Source organism: Mustela putorius, unplaced genomic scaffold (assembly GCF_011764305.1).
Source record: "Mustela putorius furo isolate JIRA1106 unplaced genomic scaffold, ASM1176430v1.1 tig00004053_pilon_pilon_pilon, whole genome shotgun sequence".
Taxonomy (NCBI): Eukaryota; Metazoa; Chordata; class Mammalia; order Carnivora; family Mustelidae; genus Mustela; species Mustela putorius.
In genome coordinates this window covers 488,638-507,919 of record NW_025422186.1, presented here as the reverse complement: position 1 = coordinate 507,919, position 19,282 = coordinate 488,638, and the positions used below count along the sequence as shown (strand labels likewise).

At 42.8% G+C, this 19,282-nt stretch overlaps 2 protein-coding genes across 8 annotated transcripts in view; one reads left to right on the top strand and one right to left on the bottom strand.

Moving 5' to 3' along the window:
• Positions 1-4,015: 4,015 nt before the first annotated feature.
• Positions 4,016-7,356, bottom strand: PDZD11 (PDZ domain containing 11). Of its 4 annotated transcripts, none has more exons than XM_004777192.3 (7): positions 7,260-7,356; positions 6,595-6,694; positions 6,072-6,155; positions 5,559-5,615; positions 5,168-5,266; positions 4,874-4,934; positions 4,016-4,706 (listed from the first exon to the last, which is right to left on the bottom strand). In XM_004777192.3, the coding sequence occupies exons 2-7, from the start codon at positions 6,679-6,681 to the stop codon at positions 4,672-4,674; spliced, it is 423 nt and encodes a 140-aa protein (XP_004777249.2). In that variant the 5' UTR covers positions 6,682-6,694; positions 7,260-7,356; the 3' UTR covers positions 4,016-4,671. The 4 variants fall into 4 exon arrangements, with proteins under 4 accessions (XP_004777249.2, XP_004777250.1, XP_012903702.1 ...); XM_004777193.3 differs by having other exon boundaries at positions 7,227-7,307; XM_013048248.2 differs by having other exon boundaries at positions 7,223-7,270.
• A 22-nt stretch (positions 7,357-7,378) lies between these two features.
• KIF4A (kinesin family member 4A) overlaps positions 7,379-19,282 on the top strand; it is a 121,001-nt gene continuing 109,097 nt past the window's right edge. The window contains exons 1-7 of one of the 4 annotated variants that reach the window (XM_045072760.1): positions 7,380-7,502; positions 7,839-7,979; positions 8,089-8,203; positions 11,682-11,872; positions 13,243-13,335; positions 16,260-16,426; positions 16,651-16,745. In XM_045072760.1, coding sequence (XP_044928695.1) covers positions 7,860-7,979; positions 8,089-8,203; positions 11,682-11,872; positions 13,243-13,335; positions 16,260-16,426; positions 16,651-16,745 — 781 coding nt within the window. In that variant the 5' untranslated portion in view covers positions 7,380-7,502; positions 7,839-7,859. Of the gene's footprint in view, positions 7,547-7,652; positions 7,672-7,838; positions 7,980-8,088; positions 8,204-11,681; positions 11,873-13,242; positions 13,336-16,259; positions 16,427-16,650; positions 16,746-19,282 lie in introns of those variants that run through there. The other 3 variants (XM_045072761.1, XM_045072762.1, XM_045072763.1) reach the window with 3 other exon arrangements.

Below are 19,282 nucleotides of genomic sequence, written 5' to 3'. Positions count from 1 at the left end.
GTTCTAAGACTGCCTGGTATTGGAAGGAGAGGAGGGGTGCAGAGTACCCAACCCTGGGTTGCAGGCAGTCATTGGACTGGACTTCCTAAGATCATGTGCTTGGGAGGACCAGATACTGAGTGTTCACTCTCATATCACTAACTCTATACCTTGGCCCCTTATGCCTATTCATTAATGGTTGGGCAGCTCTGTCTTGGATTATCTGTGGATAAATCAGGGGGAAAAAATATAGAACCTCCCCAAATGACCAAACCCTGCTTTGCTTCTCGTTTTCTCTGCCTCCGTCCAGTCTCCCCCTGTAACACAGAGTCCAAGAGGCTTTGAATCCTTAAGTCGGCTGCTCCATGGGGTCTTCTTTAATCAAGACAGTATATTGTGATTGGATCTGTCCTAGGATGGTAGGCCACTTGGTTTGTGGCCGTAGCAGCCACTTTTCAAGGACACGGTTTCCTTGATTCTTTTTGGTTTGCCTTTTAAGTTTTAACCTTTAAAAGGTACGTTTCTTTCCCTTCTGAGCATTTTTTTTAAGTTTTTATTTACTTGTCAGAGAGAGCACAAGTAGGGGGAGCAGTAGACATTGGGAGAAGCAGGCTCCATGACGAGCAAGGAGCCCAATGCAGGTCTCGATTCCGTGACCCAGGGATCATGACCTGAGTCGAAGGCAGCCGCTTAACCGACCAAGCCACCTATGCATCCCTCTCAACATTTGCTTATGCAGGTTCAGCTGCAGCTATGGGACACAGCTAGCCAGGAGTGCTTTTGCAGCCTAAATTTCTAGGTATACATGATTCAACTACTATAGTGGCTGGTCTAGGACACCACAAGTGTGTGTTAAGCCATGTTTTATTTGAAAAGGGGATTGAGGAAAACAATAGGGAAGTTGGTAAGACTAGCAGAGAGGAAGTACAGGTACATTATTCTCTCTAAATCTCTACTAAGTGTTTCAACTCTCCGCAACACATTCTCTCACAGACATCGTTTTCAAGGAGACACGTTAAGTGGATAGATGTAGGAGCAGAAAGAGGTGATGATATCATCATCGCGTAAGTGGGTAACAACACTGATCTGAACAACAATAGGTAAGGAAGAACTACGACTTCTGGCACACCTAGAGTTCAATTGCAATGGCGAGGATCTACTGTGCTGTGTTTACATGGGAGAAGTTTACCAGTTTCAGGGAACAGAAAGGTGATGGGTTCAAGGCTTCTATGGTTCATATCCTGGGGAGGCATCATTAGACTTCAGAAGGATCCGTCCCTATTCACTTTGAGTTACCATTTACCACTATCTGGTGCCTTGTATCATTTCTCATTTGTCCAAACAAGTCTCTGCAGATGACAGGGAAGAAATACCCAGAGACCTCAGTGTGATGTTTGAAACCAGTGCCCAAATGGGTTAGAATGTGAAATATGTAATGCCCATTTCTCTTTGTACTTGTTGTACTCTTGTCTCTAACTACCTCTCACTGCTTATTCTTTTGGATAACCTTGGCTTGTCCTATCTTAGGGTGGGTACAAGCTTCATTTCCCCATCATGCAGCACAAAGGCCCAGAATCTCTGAACCTGGCCTTTTGCACAAGTGCACACATGCGCACATAAGCGCATGCGTGTGTGCGTGCACACACACACACACACATATGCACACACATAGAGTTATTCCAGCACATGGCTTCCACTCTGCCATCCAGAATTCATTTCCACTGAAGAGTTCTCTTTTCTCACAGCTTTGCTGGGCTAGGGAGTGTAATGTAGAGAAGGCAGACTTCCTTTGCTGATTTGATGGCCAGGGTTGACTGCTATATTTGGTAAAATGGGACTAAGCTCAGCCAACAACAGCTCCCTGATCTTCCTTTGGGCAAGAGATAAGATCAGAATTCTTCGGTTTCCTAGAAGCTGCCCCCCTGGTAGCTGAGATTTAACCCCAGCTACATCCCTCTTACCTTAATACACACTACAGTGGTGTAAATTCAACTGGAGTCTTTCATAGAGCCAGGCATCAAAAGACATTGACTCTGTCTAATCTGATGACTTTGTTGCATTTGGGCTTCCCAATAATCCATCTCCCCCATCCTCAGATTTAAGATTTAAATTCTTGGCTACTGGGGGCGCTGGGCGGCTCAGTCGGTGAAGTGTCACAGCCTTCCACTTGGGTCATGGTCCTGGGGTCCTGGGATCGAGCCCCACATCAGGGTCTCTGCTCAGTGTGTGCATGTGTGGGGGGTGGCATTCCTGCCTTTCCCTTGGCCTCTACTCCTCCTCCCTGTGTTCTCTCACTTTCAAATAAATAAATATTTAAAAATAAATACATACATATTTGGGTACTTACCAAGCTTTCATACAATTCCTGAGCTTAGGAGTTAAGATAGAACCCCCAAGGGGCACCTGGCTGGCTCAGTCAGTGGACCATGTGGCTCTTAACATCAGGGTCACTGAGTTCCAGCCCCACGATGGGTGTGGAGCGTACTTAAACATTTTTAGGGGCACCTGGGTTGTTAAGTGTCTGCCTTCAGTTCAGGTCATGATTCCAGGGTCCTGGGATCAAGCCCTACATTGGGTTCCCTGCTCAGCAGGAAGCCTTCTTCCTCTCCCACTCCCCCTGCTTGTGTTCCCTCTCTCACTGCGTCTGTCAAATGAATGAAAACTTAAAATTTTTTAAAAACATAACCCCCGAAAATGCTATTGTTTTTTCTCAACTTCATCTCGCAGCTATGGGGGGTGGAATGTTCTTGCAGGGCCCAGGCATCCCACCTTACCTTCTCTTGACTGCTAAAAGTCATCTCTAGGGGATGCCGGCCTATGGCAGCTGGGATACCTCAAAGACAGTTAGAGTTCATTCCCTGTGGTTTCTTATCTACACCCGATAAACCACTGGTCCCTGGGCCTCAGCCTGTTATTGTTCGTCTTCTCCATGCTATGCCTGTACCGTTACAATGCATTTGCATCCTGCCCATTCCAGGTATCTCCAAGGGAGAACAAATTTAGCACAGGCTTTTTGCCTCTCAGGCCCATGGCACCTAGCTGGGACTTTTTACCATGTCTACCACAGTTCTTAGAGGAGTTGTTTTTAAACCTGTAAACTGCAGGCAGAGTACGTGACCTCGACATTCAGCCCACTCAGCCAACAGGCCTTTGGGCAAGTCTCAGCCTCCAGTTTTTCAGATGGCTACTGGGGAGCAGCACAGCAAGCAGGAGCAGGAGCCTAATTTCCCAAGGAATGTGAGACTGCCTCCAACTCCACTCCCATGGGCATTGCTACATGCCAGTAGGGCATAGTAAAGCTGAGATGGGATGTATAGAGACAGCCAGAACCTACTCATAGCCATATACTGTTTAGAACAGTTTCCCACATTTGAAGACTTTTTAAAAAATTCAGATTCCCAGGTTCCACCCCAGAACAACAGAATCACTCTCCGGGGCCAGGGCGTGGAAATACACATTTAAGCTTCCTAGGATTCTTTCACGGCAAACTGGGGACTTTCATCATGGGGGGGGGGGACTTCACCCCATACCTCATTAGAAACCTTTCTGTTCTGAATGGGTATTTTAAAGATGCCAATGGAAATGGCATAAAGTGTGGTCTGGATTCGCTAACAATGAACTGGTAATGAAGATGGTGTTAGAGTGGAGAAAAGAAGGGAAGTCAATAGTATCACTCAGCCTACAAGTTGGAAATTAGTTCCTACTGCTGTCCCTGAAAGGAATGCCTCTAAGCCTCTCCCTTCATTTGTGTCCCAGATCAAAGATCCTGGGGAAGACGACAACTACCTTAATATCACATCCCTGCAAAGAAAAGCCCAAAGTTCATGAGGGAAGGGGCACTGTTTCTTCCAGTACTCACCTCACCCTATACCATTCCTCAGTTACACTGAAGGGAAGGTTCCTGCACCTTCCTGATGGACTGGCCAGATACAGTTGTGCTCGTACTTCCCACTGGCTTCTCTCCTTGGAAGAGCTTTTATTTTTGCCTCAACAGCATTTAAAACCCAGTCAGTATCATCCAAAAGTCACACCGACATTTCCTCAGCATTGCCTTTTATTTTGGAGGGCGGGAGGGCAGGGGAGAGAAGAGGATAGGAGAACAGAGATGGGAAAAACAATCCCAGGAAGTCTCTGGAGGGTCTGAGACAGGTAGTACAACAATGGGATGAGAGGAGGGTCTGAGACAGGTAGTACAACAATGGGATGAGATGGAAGGCCCCCAGGATTCTTTTTGCTACTGATTTCTAGACTCTGATGAAAATGAGAGGGCAAATGTGTAGTTGGTTAGCACACGGTAGTCAATAAACATCAGTTGCCTCAAGATTCTTTCTTCTATTGATTTCTAGTCTCTAGTGAACACGGTGTGACATGTGCAGTTGTCTAGCACGTGGTCCCCAATAAATGTCAGTTGCCTTTTCTAGCTGGGCTCTCCACAGGCTATATCTAGAGATCTCCATTCTTCCCATTTCAGGGAATGAAGCCCACCTACAGAATGAGGGAACAAGAAGTACAGAAGAGTCTGGGTAATGCAGTTGGCTAGATGGCTTGGTGGTGGGGCCTCACTGTGTCCCCAGCCTCCCCACTCCACTCTGCCAGGGTGGGGCTGAGAGTAGAGTTTCCGAAGAGGCTTCCCTGAGGCCTAACCAGCTTGTCCTAGAACATTCCATGTGGAGCACTATGGGCTGCAACTCTCTAGTGTACAGTCCTCTCTTTCTGACGATGATAATCTGGGGAAAAGGAGAAAAGAAAAGGAAGACAAGAACGGGTTACTTTCAGGCCTGCATTCCCAGTTCCCCATCCCCAGCTTCGTGGCAGTGGGGGCTTTAGTAATCCATATTTAAAGAGTTCCTACCCAGGGCCCTCCCAGGTAAACAAAAAAGTGAGTGGCACTTACTGTAGGGAAAGAAGCGGACACGCATGCTGATCTCACGGGCTGTCTTTAGGATCTCAACGGCCTGGAAGGAACACAGCAGCTTGTACAAATGAAGATACGATCCAGAACAGTATCATAACAAGAGAAAAATCATTTGCTACTCCAACCTTCCAGGTCACTACTGGCTGCTCTTCCTAATGGACTTCCTTACTGGAGACTCCTTCTTATCAAGTTAGAGACTAGGCTAATCCTGTCCAACCTTTCCTACACCAGGGATGACTTCTCACTTCACCAAAGCCCAGATGCTGTGCTCACCTTGCTGTGTTCAATGTCTTGGAAATCCACATCATTCACAGCTAGGACTTGGTCCCCTTCCTGAAGTCCTGCCCGATGTGCATCTGAGTCGGGAATAACCTGTTGGCAAGGAGAGAATACATGAGATTGAGGTTGAGAGAATTTCAAAGGCTGTAAGTGAAATTAAGTGCTATTCAAATGTAAGGTGCTAGCGTGCATGTGTGTGAGAAATGTAAGGAAACAGATGGTTTGCGAGGGGAGAAGTTTTACATGGGAAAGGGTGTCCCCATGATGCCTCTTCTGTAGGTCTACTCTATCATTCTCCTCCCAGGCCTTTGGACACTAGGGTTCTGCAATCTGGTAATTTAACAAAGGGAATGAGCAATCCATATTGCCTACCAGGCCCACATACCTTGGAGATAAAGATTCCTAGCTGGGAGGCCTTTCCTCCTCGGATATTAAATCCCAACTGTAAGAAAAGAGCACAGATCAATATAGGTCATGCACACAAGAACATCTAATAGCATCACTGTATGCCAGCCTGGCTTACATGTTCCTCAGAGAGGAGTCAGAAATTATGGAAGTGGTATCTCAGATTTTCTGCCCATTAAAGTTTCCTTACCTTCCTACCTGCTTTCCCATCAATTCCCTCAACCACTGTCAACTTCTGGGCCTGGTACAGACAAAGCTAGCCTGGATTAAGACACAATTGTTCCAGAGCACCTGGGTGACTCAGTCAGTTAAGCATCTTGCCTTTGGCTCAGGTCATGATCTCAGGGTCCTCAGCAAGGAGTCTGTTTCTCCCTCTCCCTCTGCACTCCCCCAACCTGTGCGTGCATGCACACTCTCTCTCTCTCTCTCTCTCTCTCAAATAAATAAATAAAATCTAAAAAAAAAAAAAGACACAATTGTTCCATAGGCTCACCTGAGCTCCAGGGGGCTTCTTCAGTGTGACAATTCGGGGCAGAAACTGGGTCAACTCATTGTTGTAGTCTGGGTGATACACCCTCTGCAAGACACAGCAACCCCAGAAATCAGCCTTAGATTTTATACACATCTTCACCTGGACTAAAAATGTATCACCTTGAAGTCAGGAAAAGGTGCGGCCATGAACTTAGTTGTAAGCGGAACAGCTAACACTGCCCAAATGGGGAGGTGGATGGCAGGGGGAAATGTTAGCAGCCCAGGAGCTCCCCCACCTCTGTGTCTTGAGAGAATAGAAACTAGGGCTCTGAAATTCCAGAATTTTCTGGTGTGAATGTACTCTGGCAGGAGGATACCATTAGAAGCTCCCAATGGGCTCAGTTGTTCAGAATCCAACTTCCGGGTCCCCTGGCTATAACAAAGGCTAGAATTCACCGTCTACTGAGATTTCTAACCCTGCCATTCTACCTTTCATAAACCATCTCATGCCCACAGGGATGAATTCCCTCCTCAACCATTCCCACCTCATGAGGTGGAATCCATGCTGGGGGATTCTCATAGGCAGGCAGGAAAACCACGGGGTAGTCATCGTAAGGAATTCGGCTGTCCATCTCCAGCAAGGCCCTGGAATGGAAGGAAGGGTGAATCAAAGCTGACAAAAAAAAACAAACACAAAAAACAACAGTTCACTAGGGTCAGCAGTCCAGCAAGTTTCAAAAAACAACTCCACTCCACCCCAAGGGTGTCAGACTATGGGCTCAGCCCACTTCCTGGTGACAGAGACTGAGAGAGAGAAAGAAGAAAAAAGTCGGAAGAAAACAATGAACTTTGCTGAACATCTGGATGCCAAACAACTTGTTAGTTACTCCATAGAGATGGTCTCCTTTCTCACAACAGTCCTGAAAAAAAAGATGTTACCGTATTCATTCCAGAGAAGGGGAAATCAGGAACGTCTAATTTCGAAGTCCAAAGGAGGGCTGCCTCCAATATCCATAGGGACTCGGCACCGCCCCACATCCCGTAGTCGTGATCAGTAATGGTGGGGATCACCAAAAACGACCCCTCCTCCACCGCCAGCCATCCTCCAGGTCCCCGCCCCGCATTCCGCTGGAGTCCCGCGCATAAGCCGCAGTACACGCCAGACCACCTCACCTACCCGCAGGCCTCAGGAACCTCAAAAGCCACTCACCGCCGATCCAGTGTAGAAACCGGAAGCGGATGCTCCGGTGGGTCGGAAGGGGCGGGTTCAGGGTGCGGCGCGCAGGTCCTCCCCTTCCCAACGCGTCTTCCTGCGCGCGCCGACGTGCGTGCTTGTCCCGCAATCTGTCTGCGCTCCGATTGGCTGGCGCCTCAGGGACTGATTTGAAACTTGGCGGTTAAAGCTCGGGTCGGGACAGGGCGGCGGGAGACCGGGAAAGGGACGTTTAGTTTGGTGAGTTAAGGGGGCACACCTTCGCTCAGGATCTGCCTTTCCTGGTACGCTGGGGCTTAGGTTCTTTGTCGACATCTCCGCTGGGGGCTTTCCTTTTCATTTCAGACTTCACTTCTCTCTCTTCAGAGCGTGGGGCTGACGGGCTGTCCGGTCGTGGCCAAGTCTGAGGGTCAGTGACTCTCCGCAGGCAGCGATCCCGCTGGGGACGGGGAGGCTGCCACCTATACTGCCGAGTTCCGTAACGCATCCCACCCTTCAAGGCGGGCGGGAACTCCCACCCCTCCCGACCTACCAAAGATTCATCAGCAAGTATCTTTTCTTTTCCCCCCTGCGCAGAGACGGTGCTGCGGTAGGATCATGAAGGAAGAGGTGAAGGGAATTCCTGTAAGAGTGGCACTGCGATGTCGCCCTCTGGTCCCCAAAGAGATTAGTGAGGGCTGCCAGATGTGCCTTTCTTTCGTACCCGGGGAACCTCAGGTGCGTAGGAAGAGTCCTGGGCCTGCCTCCGAACAGCTGGGGTCAAATGGCAGTAGGGGCGTGGTCTCGCCTTGCATTTTTCTTACTCCGTGTCCCTTGCCTTCTCTAGGTGGTGGTTGGTACTGACAAATCCTTTACCTACGATTTTGTGTTTGACCCGTCTACGGAACAGGAAGAAGTCTTCAATACAGCAGTAGCTCCACTCATAAAAGGCATATTTAAAGGTGAGGCTATTTGATTCTTCCACCGGTTCTCGAGCGTATGTTTGGTGTCAGCCGTGGTACATGGGTGCTGCAAATAGAGGAATGGATGAAGCGTGAGTCCTGCCTTCAAAAAGCCCACAGCCTAGGAACCAACTCAGTATCATTTGTGAATATCTGTAGCCTTGGTGCTAGTTTTCTACTGTGTTTGCTTTCTGTGTTTCTGCCCCTCTTTGACTTGTATATATATTTTTGTTTGTCCTGGAACTTCATTAGATTCTAAGCCCTTTCATGGGTGCTGAAGATGATCATTTGCCAACCTACTTAAGGCCCAGGTACTCTGAAGCCTGTTGAGGATTCAGAGAAAAATTATATAGCTTTCAGGCCCTGGAAGAGTAGGAGTGGAAGTAGATGACTACATACGTAATTTTAAATACATAAAACATTTTAACCTTTTTGCACTTACCTTTAAGAAAAAATATTTTAAGAGTTAAAAATACACAATAGAATCAGTGCTGCAGTAGAAGTAGCACTGCTTTCAAAGTGTTATGAAAACCAAAAGGATGGCACTAACTCTGTGTGGGAGATTAGGGGTGAATGTAACAGCACAGGCAATCTTTGAGAGAGATCTTGCATGATGAATGGAATTCTTTTAGGTGAAGAAGGCTGTTTCCTAAAGTGTCTGAGTCCTCTGATCAGTTAATAATCTTTATTGAAGAAGCTAAGACTTCAGTGTTGTTGAAGACCACAGCATGAAAGCAGGGTTCTAAAGAAGGGAGCAGTGCCTGAGGGGTGTTTAATTACTATTATTTCAGTACAGAGGTTATTCAGGATTCAAAGCAGAGGTCTATGTAAAAGAAGTTAAGCCACTTCACACCAGTCCCTTAAAGATGAAAGACACATTTGTACATCATGTAGTCTTACTTTGTATCCAAAGAAAAATGCTTTCCAGAAATTTCTCTAAGTGAACTTCCAGTGTCCATTTAAATTTTATTTCTGATACAGAACTCACTGACTCACAAGGTGGTCCCGTTGTTTGGATTTTGGACAACTCCAATTGCGCTAGATTATATTGAGATGAAATTTGCTTCCCTATAATTTCAGCCCATGATATTAGTTCATCCCTCTAGGCAAATTCACATATTTTTTCCACTTTTTAAAATGATGTTGTGGCTCAGAGGACACTGAACACTTCGCTTCACATTTTTAAAATATTAAAGCAATAAAGTCAAACTTAGAGAAATGTTGCAAGACCAGCATAAAGAACTTTTTTTCCTGAATCACTTGAGATGAAGTGTTGACCTGATGCCCCCTAAATACCTCAGTGTATATTTGCTACAATCAAGGGCTTCCTCCTACATAACTACAATGTAAGCATCAAAATGATGAAATTAGCATTGCTGCATTACTACCATCTAGTCCTCAGACTTCATTCAGGATTCAGGTTTCATCAGTTGTCCCAATAATGTCCTTTAGAGTAAAAGGATCTCGTTCAAAAGCACTTGTATTTAGTTGTATTGTCTCTATCTAGTCTCTTTCATTCTAAAGTTTTTTCAGTCTCTATTTTTTTTTCTAATTTTGTGATCCTGATTCTTGAAGATCACCAGTTGTTTTGTAAGCTGTTTACCATTTTTGGTCTGTTTGCTGTTTATTTATGACTGAATTCAGGTTGTATATCTGTAGCAGGAATATCACAGAAGTGGTGCTGTGTTCTTCCCATTGAATCCTGATGGGTAGCACTTGATGATTCGTTTCATTACTGCTGATGTTCATTTTGATTATTCGATTATGGTGTTATCTGCCAGGCTTCTCCACCATAAAGTTCATCTTTTTCCTATTTACGCATTTAGAAGACAATTATGTGAAATAAGTCAATCGGAGAAAGACAGCTATCATATGATCTCCCTGATATGAGGAAGTGGAGATGCAACTTGGGGGGTTTTGGGGGTAGGAAAAGAATAAATGGAACAAGATGTGATTGGGAGGGAGACAAACCATAAGAGACTCTTAATCGCACAAACAAACTGAGGGTTGCAGGGAGGTAGGGAGAGGGTGGTGGGGTTATGGACATTGGGGAGGGTATGTGCTATGGTGAGTGCTGTGAAGTGTATAAACCTGGAGATTCACAGACCTGTACCTCTGGGGCTAATAATACATTATATGTTTATTAAAAAATTAAAAATTAGGGGCGCCTGGGTGGCTCAGTGGGTTAATCCTCTGCCTTCTTCAGCTCAGGACATGATCCCAGGGTGCTGGGATCGAGCCCCACGTCGGACTCTCTGCTCAGCTGGGAGCCTGCTTCCTCCTCTCTCTCTCTGCCTGCCTCTCTGCCTACTTGTGATCCCTGTCTATCAAATAAATAAATAAAATCTTTTAAAAAAATTAAAAATTAAAAAAATTTTTAAAAAGAAGACAATTATGTGATTCTGCCCATTTCTTCCAATAAACCACTCCTCTTTCCTTTAGCTGTTCTGGAAACAGTATGGTTTCCAGACCCTTCATTATCTGGTCAGCTTCCTCAGAATCTTGCTTCACAGCTCAGTAAGAGCACTATAGTTCTATACTTTTATCTTAACTTGGGAATCTATGAGAATTAAATTTATAGTCTTTAGAGGCAATATAAAGTAGATAGTGATGCCAATATATATGTTTGGTTAACATTGCTCTCAGTTGCAAATACGAAGCCAATATTTTTCAGTCAGCTCAACATCATCCTCCTGTACTCTGAATTCCCAATACCAGAGAGCCCTGAATATTTTGGGAAAAGTACTGCAACTTGGTTTCCCCAGTTATTACTATATATACATATCTGTGGTATTGTAGAACATTGTAGAATGTTATTCGTTTGTCCCATAGTCATGCCAGGTAATACTATCTATTTATTACAGTGAAAATCTTAATGGAACATCTTATGATCTTTCAGAATATCAAGGAAGGTCTTCATTTAGACAAACAAGTTCTTTTAAAAAGGGTGAAAAAAGGCCAAGGAGGCTGATATATATGGTCCAGGTGCAGTCTGAGAGTTTAGATAAGGAGTGGATGCTTTCATTGATTATAAAAATCAACTTTGGTGACTTTTCAGATGAAGACTGGTCATCAAAAACACATACATTGGAATTCCCTATATTTATGAGCCTTCTAAGACTTGCATTTAGTTCCCATAATTTAACATGGCTAAAAGTAGAATTGGAAAGCTCTGAATGGCTTCTTGGCAGTGAGTCGGCCACTTTCATTATTTCAGTCATACCTTTTGACTTCTTAGCTTTTAAGGGCAATGAAGAGGGGCACACATTCTGGGGCTGGTATTTTTCTCCTTTGCTGGTTTGGAGTAATGCAAAATCCTGGCACTCGTGTAAGTTTTCTCTGTGTCTGCTATTCCGAAGAGACCCCCGTCTCAAGGGAGCAGTCTCAATTTGTTGCAAGTAATTGCTGAAGGAAAGGGTATTTTGTTGATTGGATGAAAATATGAGCACTACTATGCTTGTGACTTCTATTTTGCCAGGATACAATGCAACCGTCCTGGCCTACGGGCAGACTGGCTCTGGAAAAACCTATTCAATGGGAGGTGCATATACTGCAGAGCAAGAGAATGAACCAACAGTTGGGGTCATCCCAAGGGTAATACAGTTGCTCTTCAAAGAAATTGATAAAAAGAGTGACATCGAATTTACTCTGAAAGTGTCGTACTTGGAGGTAAATGATTTATCTTTAATTATACTGAATTCAAATGTTTCTTCGGGTAGAAAAAAATAAATCCAAATCAAGTTTTTTCCTGGCAGACTCAAATTAGTAAATTGCATTTTTAGTAAAGTACATTTTAATAAATTGATAGAGAAAATTTACTGGCTCAGTTGGAGCTGGCTCCCGCCCAGTTCTTTTTTTGTCAGAATAGTCTGTTTAATCTGATTGTTAGAGGAGTTGGCATTGCCGCATAAAAAGATGATAGGAGTTTTTTAATTCCAATTTGGCCTCTGCTGCTGATTCCCTGTAGAGTCTGCAGAAAAATATTTTATTCCCCTTAGCTCTTTTGAGGCCTAAGTGATAATGCTTCTACTTCAGGAAGAATGTTAGAGAAAATGGGTGAAGTATTGAGCTGTGTGATAGAATGTGTTTGTTCAACAGATGTTACTGAATACCTACTGTGTTACAGGGCCTGTTCTAGGTACTTGGGATCTATCCGTGAACAAAACATAAAAATCCCTACCCTTGTGGGGTTTTCATTCTAGTGAATATCACTATACAACTGGATTGGCCAGTTATATCTAACTTCATGACCTCGAACACGTGTTCAGGAAATTTATGGTTTTGGGGAAACTAGCTAGTTGGTTCCATAGCAGTGATATCTTTGACAAGCATTGATTAAGCTTACATAATATAAGCATGAAGTTATATATTGTATGTGAATACTTCATCCTGGAGTTGAATCTTAATACGTTAATAGGTATTGGAGGTGTAGAGTTGGAAGACTGGGAGTTAAACATCATTCAGATTTAGCCTTCTTGAATCTCTTGATTAACCCAGTTATGGTCAGGTAATCAAATGTAAAAATTACTGAAGAACCTGGTATGTTAAATTGCAGCAACAACAATAATAGCAAACAAATGTGGTGCTTGCTATGTACTACACACTGTTGTAAATGCTGAAAGTTCTGGTTGTTGAAATATTGGTTGCCACTTCTCCAGTGCTTCCCATTTCCATTGTCCCCTAAAGACCCATTACTTAAACATTGTAGCCAAATCAGGGAAGGTGATGATGTTATGGTATTGTCAAAGAACTGAATTTGGGCATTTGTATAACTTTTCACTGTGTCTGCTATTCCCAAGAAACTGTCTTGAGAGAGCAGTCTCAATTTTGTTACAGTGACTATGTGTATTCATTCTTATAAGTATCAAATACTTACATGTGAGATTAAAGGCCTTTTCTTAACTATGAAAATAATATGTTGTAAAAATTTTTTAATACAGAAAGTCACAAAGAATTTAAAAAATCACCTATAATCCCACCACCCTCAAATTACCACTGTTAACATCTTGTTTTTACCACTTTATTTTTAACAATACCAGATTTACAATGAAGAAATCTTGGATCTTCTATGCCCGTCTCGTGAGAAAGCCTCTCAAATAAATATACGAGAGGATCCCAAAGAAGGCATAAAGGTGTGTTTGTCTCTCATTTGTTGTTACTGAAAAATGTTGGCTACTGCTGAAGTTCACATCGCTTTTATTTGCCACTGTAGTTTTAAATGGCTGCTGACATCTCAGTCTGTAAGATTTTGTGTGATCCTGATTTCCTTTGTTAGTCTAGAATTCCTAAATGGGAGCTTTTGTGGGGAAGGAAGTTTTGTCATCTTCCTGGTACCAACTAAATATTAATTAATTATTTACACAGTTCCAAGCCTGGGCTATTCATTATAATAGCCCCTAGCCACAAATGGTTATTTAAACTTAAGTGAACTAAGATATGATGAAATTTAAAATTCAGTCCCTTTGTCACACCAACCCAATAGTGTCAAGTACCCAATAGCTACACATGGCTACTATAGGACAGCACAGATACGGACCATCTCCATGGTCACAGAAAATTCTGTTGGGCCAGCACTATAACAGACATTATGGTAGGCTTTGGGATAATATTTAAAAGGAAGAAATTAAATAATATAAAACATTTTAAATCCATAAGTACCACAGGAAGAAGAGATCACTTACATGAGAAGTTTCTGTCATGGTTTAGATGCAGGATGAGGAGCTATAGCTGAACAGAAAATTTGAGGGAAATTTAGGAGTTTTGTATATGGGAGTGGACCAAATCCAGAAGCCAGTATTGAAAACAGACAGAGTTTGGGTCTAGCTTCAGCTCGAGTATTCAGGAAGAGAATCCAAGGCTGGAAGTGGATGGGAGTAGTTTATATAGTTGGGAAAACTTGGTCAAATAGTGTCTTATCTTATTCCTCTTCCACCCTTCACTGCACAGGAAGATGAAGGTTTAGGGTACAGGTGCATGAGGAGCAGATGTGCTTCTGATTGTTTTTTTTGTTTTCTTCTGGGTTATTAAGACATTAGCCAGGTATTAAAAGCAAGACTTGAAAGATCAGACCTATTTTGAAAGCCTGATAGGGGCACCTGGGCGGCTCAGTTGGTTAAGTATCTGCCTTCAGCTCAGGTCATGATCCCAGGGTTCTGGGTTCGAGCCCCATGTTGGGCTCTTTGCTCAGTGGTGAGTCTGCTTCTCCCTCCCTCTCTCTCAAGTATAAATAAAATCTTTTTTTTTAAAAGCCTGATACACTTGGAATACAGGAAGATGATTTGGATAGTGGGGATAAGAAACCTTATCAAAGTGGACAAAGTGCATACTATCACCAGAAAGAATATTGGTACTGAGCCAGGTTTTGACCCAGTTCCAAGATCTTTTATTATATGTCCCATGCCAAAGCAGGAATTAAATCCCAAGCATTCTTTGAGGTACAATTTTCAATACAAAGTGTGCACTTTTTATTTAAATTGGGATGGGTAAGGACAAGTTTGTCAACCACTCTTCAGGTGTGATAGATGGTATATAAGTAGAGAGAAAAGAAGTAAGTGTAATCTTGTAGCAAGGAGTAGCTTAAGCAGAAAATACACTCCTTAGGGTGGTAAGATTAGCACAGTCTATCTGGATTCGAGGCCCTGGGTTGAGAAGTAACAGGTGTGTTAGGACCAGATTATGAAGCCAGGCTAAAGCTTCATTCGTTCCATCCCTGTAGACAGTATATAAGTGAGACAGCTCTGGCTACTTTTACAAGTTTTTACCTTATGTGTATATCTCTCCAACTGTGTTAGCTCCTGGAGGTTAGGAGGGTGTCTTAAAATCTCATCGGGTCTTCATTATCTAGCACAGAACTAGTGGTTATTTGGTGACATTTTCAGTGGCCGGATTTTAGGGAGACTAAACAGAAGTGGCTTGAAAAGAAGACAGACTAGGGTGAGGAATGTTGGAGAAACTTTGTTTTATTCTTCAGGCATGAAATAAGTAAGGCTTGAAGGACGAGGCAGGTAGATGTGGAAATAAAAGGAAGCAATGGATTCAAAAGAAAAATGGCTAGGAGTGGGAGATAGATGAGGTCTGGAGAAATGGGAGGAGAGGAGGGTGAATCTGAGGTTTTGAGCATAGAGTAATAGAAGTGGAGAGAGTTGGTGCTGGTAGAAGGAAGATGAGTTTGGTTCATAATTCACTATTTTCCAAGTGTGAGTGGCAGGCAATTAGAAATAAAGGACCAGGGACGCCTGGGTGGCTCAGTTGGTTAAGCAGCTGCCTTCAGCTCAGGTCATGATCCCAACGTCCTGGGATCGAGTCCCACATCGGGATCCTTGCTCTGCAGGGAGCCTGCTTCTCCCTCTGACTCTGCCTTCCACTCTGTCTGCCTGTGCTCGCTCGCGCTCGCTCTCTCTCTGACAAATAAATAAATAAAATCTTAAAAAAAAAAAAGAAAAGAAACAAAGGACCAGAAATCAGGGCCACAGATGTAGATCTGGGAGCTAGGGAGTAATAAAACAATTTGGGCTAGCAGGGGCTTCATAATCATCTAGTTCAATCTCCAGATGCTCCAAGAGATTTTAACATGTACAAATTCTCTCAGGTAGATACAGTACCAAGCCTAGGACCCTGTTTTCCCACTCTTTCCCCTAGTGAAAATGTCTAAAACCAGTCAGAGGTATAGGGAGGGGCATAGGGTCACGTGGAGAAAGTAGCAAAGAGAAATACTGTATTTGCATTGCCTTTGCTGTTCTTGAGGCCAAAGCTGACCTTCACATGGGGGCTCACCAGAAGGCACCTATCCGTTGCTCTATCCTAAAATGTAGAGATCTCTTCTAGCTCCAGTGTTGTCTGGTACCCTTGTTTTGCAAATCCCAAGGGAGATGAGAGACCATGGTTTACAGTCACCCCAGAGCTGCTGGTTAAAACATTCCCCATCACCACACCTGTTCTGTTTGCTGAGGTTCTGTTGGAACATCAAAGCATTATTTTTTAACCTACTGGTCCTTCTATCTCTGGTGAAGTATGTAAAACAGAATCATAAGGGAATTTTTTTCTTTCTTTGAATTAGATTGTGGGACTCACTGAAAAGACTGTTGTAGTCGCTCTGGATACTGTTTCCTGTTTAGAACAGGGCAACAACTGTAGGACCGTGGCCTCCACAGCGATGAACTCCCAGTCATCCCGATCTCATGCCATCTTTACCATCTCCATAGAGCAAAGAAAGAAGAGTGACAAGTAAGTTGCTGTTCGCAGTTTAAAGAGTCAAGATTGTTAACGGTAGTTCTACCAAGGTTGAATAGTAAGTTGCTTCTTAAGTGCATTTGATGAATCATCAGACATCAGTACCCTGAGCACTGGTAACCAGTGGAGCCATTTTGACTGGTTTGAAAGAAAACAAGAGCCAGCAGGTCATTCTCATTGACCTAACCATTCTCATTGGTGTCTTCTTGTCATCACAGGAGTAGCAGCTTTCGCTCCAAGCTGCATCTCGTAGACCTTGCTGGATCAGAAAGACAGAAGAAAACCAAGGCTGAAGGGGACCGTCTGAAAGAGGGTGAGAAAAATTAAGGCCACAAGTGTAGATGGAAACTTCCAGTACTCTTACTGTGTTGTTGGTATCTTGACTGAAATATTTCGGGTTATTTTCTAACAGTAGCTACAATTCAAGTTCAAGGCTAATACCAGAAATAGTGAAAACCTCTTTCTTTCCCTTGCACTCATTTTCTAATTTAGGTCTGAGATTTGGATCTGGCCCTTGGTTTGATTTCATCTGGTCCAGGCAAGTTTTAGTTTTTGTTTGGTTTGGTTTGATTTTATCCCCAACTGCTTATGGTTAAAATTGGTCTCCTGATTCTGTCATCCCAAGTATTCACTGTCCTTTTTAGATATTGTCACTTATAAACCTCATCAGCATGGTCTCCATATCTTCATTTAAGCTGTTGGATATACATGATGAAGGACCTAAGGCTAGAAGAACCCCACGGTGTATGCTGTTAGAGAACTTAGTCTAGCATGTTGGGGCCTGGTGATTTGTATGCTTTGGGAATGATCTTTCAAGTGATTATTAATCTATCTAACAAAAATTAACAACCAGCCCCTATTTCTCTATTTTGTGCTTAAGGACCTTGTCAGAGATTTTGCCAAATGCCTTGCTAAAGTTCAGATATACAAAGTCTGCCATATTTCTCTTAGCTACCAGTTTAGAGACATGACAAAAAAGAAATAAGGATTAGACTAAATTGACTTCTTCTTAGTGACTTCAAGCTGGCTTCTAGTGCTTATTCTTCCATTTCTAGGTTCTTGAAAGCCATCCCATAATCATCCATCCCCTAATAGTCTAGAAGACTTACAGCAAACTTACCAGTCTTTAATTTATAGAATTAACTTCTACTACTCCTTCTTCTTTCTTTTTTTTGAAAATTGAAATTATATCTGCCTAGTCTTCTGGAACATCTTTCTCTGTGATTCCTCAAAGATCATTGACAGCGCTTCAGCATTCTCATTTGAAAGTACACTCCACTTCCTTGGCTATAATTTCTCTGCTTCAAGATATTTGAACTCCTGTTAAAGGAGTCAAGTTCTCAGTTACTACCTTTTTACTCATATTGGGCTGCAGTTCCCTCTGGGGAACTGAGAATGCAGGAGCAAAAATAGTAATTGAAGAATTTTACCTCTGTCACATATCATTATTATACTGTTGGCACAGGGCAGAGACCTATTTATTGCTCATTCAGCTTTTTGTTCTGAATGTATTTGAAAGTGCCCTTTTTGTTCTATGTTTGCACGGTGAGATTTAGCTTTCTTAATACTATTTTTAAAGGTTCTTGTGCCTCTGTCTTTTTTTAGGTTTACAGTTCTGAGTTTTTTTTAACATCTTTATTGAGATATAATTCACATACCATAAAATTTACCCATTTAAACTGTACACTTCCATGGATATATTCAGAGTTGTGCAACTGGCACCACAACCTAACTTTTGAACATGTTTATCACCCTCAAAGAGAAACTCACCCCCCATGCCATTTAGCAGTCACTCCACATTGCCAGCCTCTAGGCAACCGTGACCTGTATTTCATGTAAGTATGATCATACAATATGCAGTCTTTTGTGACTGGTTTGTTTCACTTAGTGCAAGGTTTTCAGGGATCATCCATGTTGTAGTGTGTTGCAACACTTCGTTCCCTTTGACTGCTGAATCATATTCCATTGTGTGGACATATGTTTTCTTTGTCCATTCATCAGTTGTATTTGGCTCTTTTGAATATTGCTCTGTGAGCATCTGTGTATAAGTTTTTGTGTAGACAAATGTTCTAATTTCCCTTTAGGTATACACCTAACTGTATAATCACTGGCTGGGTCATATGCTAACTTTTAAGTGCCTTTTTTAAAATTAAAATATAACTAATATACCATAAAATTCACCCTTTTAAAAAAAAAACTGTGTAATTCGGTAATTTTTAGTATATCCACAAAGTTGTGTAACCATCACCATGGTAAATTTTAGAACATATTCGTCACCCAAAAAGAAAACCCACACACATTAGCAGTCATTCCCTATTTTTGCCCAACCTCCTCCCTGCCGCACCCCCAGCCCCACCTATCTATGACTAATGCTCTTTCTGTCTCTACAGATTTGCCTCTTCTAGACACTTCATAACACATCTGGTCACACAATATATGGTCTTCTGTGACTGGCTTCTTTCACTCTGACAGTGTTTTCAAGGCTCGGCCATGTTGTATAGCATGTGTCAGCGTTCATGCCTTTTTATCGCCAAACAATATTCTACTACATGAAAATATTAATATATTATTATTACACATTCATCATCAATATTTACTAGTGTATATTTATTTATCCACTGATGGACATTTGGGCTATTTCCACTTTGGGTTTTAGGAATACTGCTGCCATGAGCTTTGACATACAAGTTTTCTGGTAGATGTCAGTTTTCATTTCTCTCAGGTACATACTGAGGAGTGGAATTGCTGGATCATATGGTAACTCTGTGTTTTACTTTGTGAGGAACTACCAGATTGTTTTTCACAGCAACTACACCACTTGAACATTCTCAGAATTGCTTTCTTAGAATT

Coding starts and splice junctions, on each gene's coding strand:
- PDZD11 (XM_004777192.3), bottom strand. CDS start 6,681: ATGGACAGCCGAATTCCTTACGATGACTACCCCGTGGTTTTCCTGCCT. Junction 5,616..6,071: donor AGAAGCCCCCTGGAGCTCAG/GTGAGCCTATGG, acceptor CTTTTCTTACAG/TTGGGATTTAATATCCGAGG. Junction 4,935..5,167: donor AAGACATTGAACACAGCAAG/GTGAGCACAGCA, acceptor TGTTCCTTCCAG/GCCGTTGAGATCCTAAAGAC.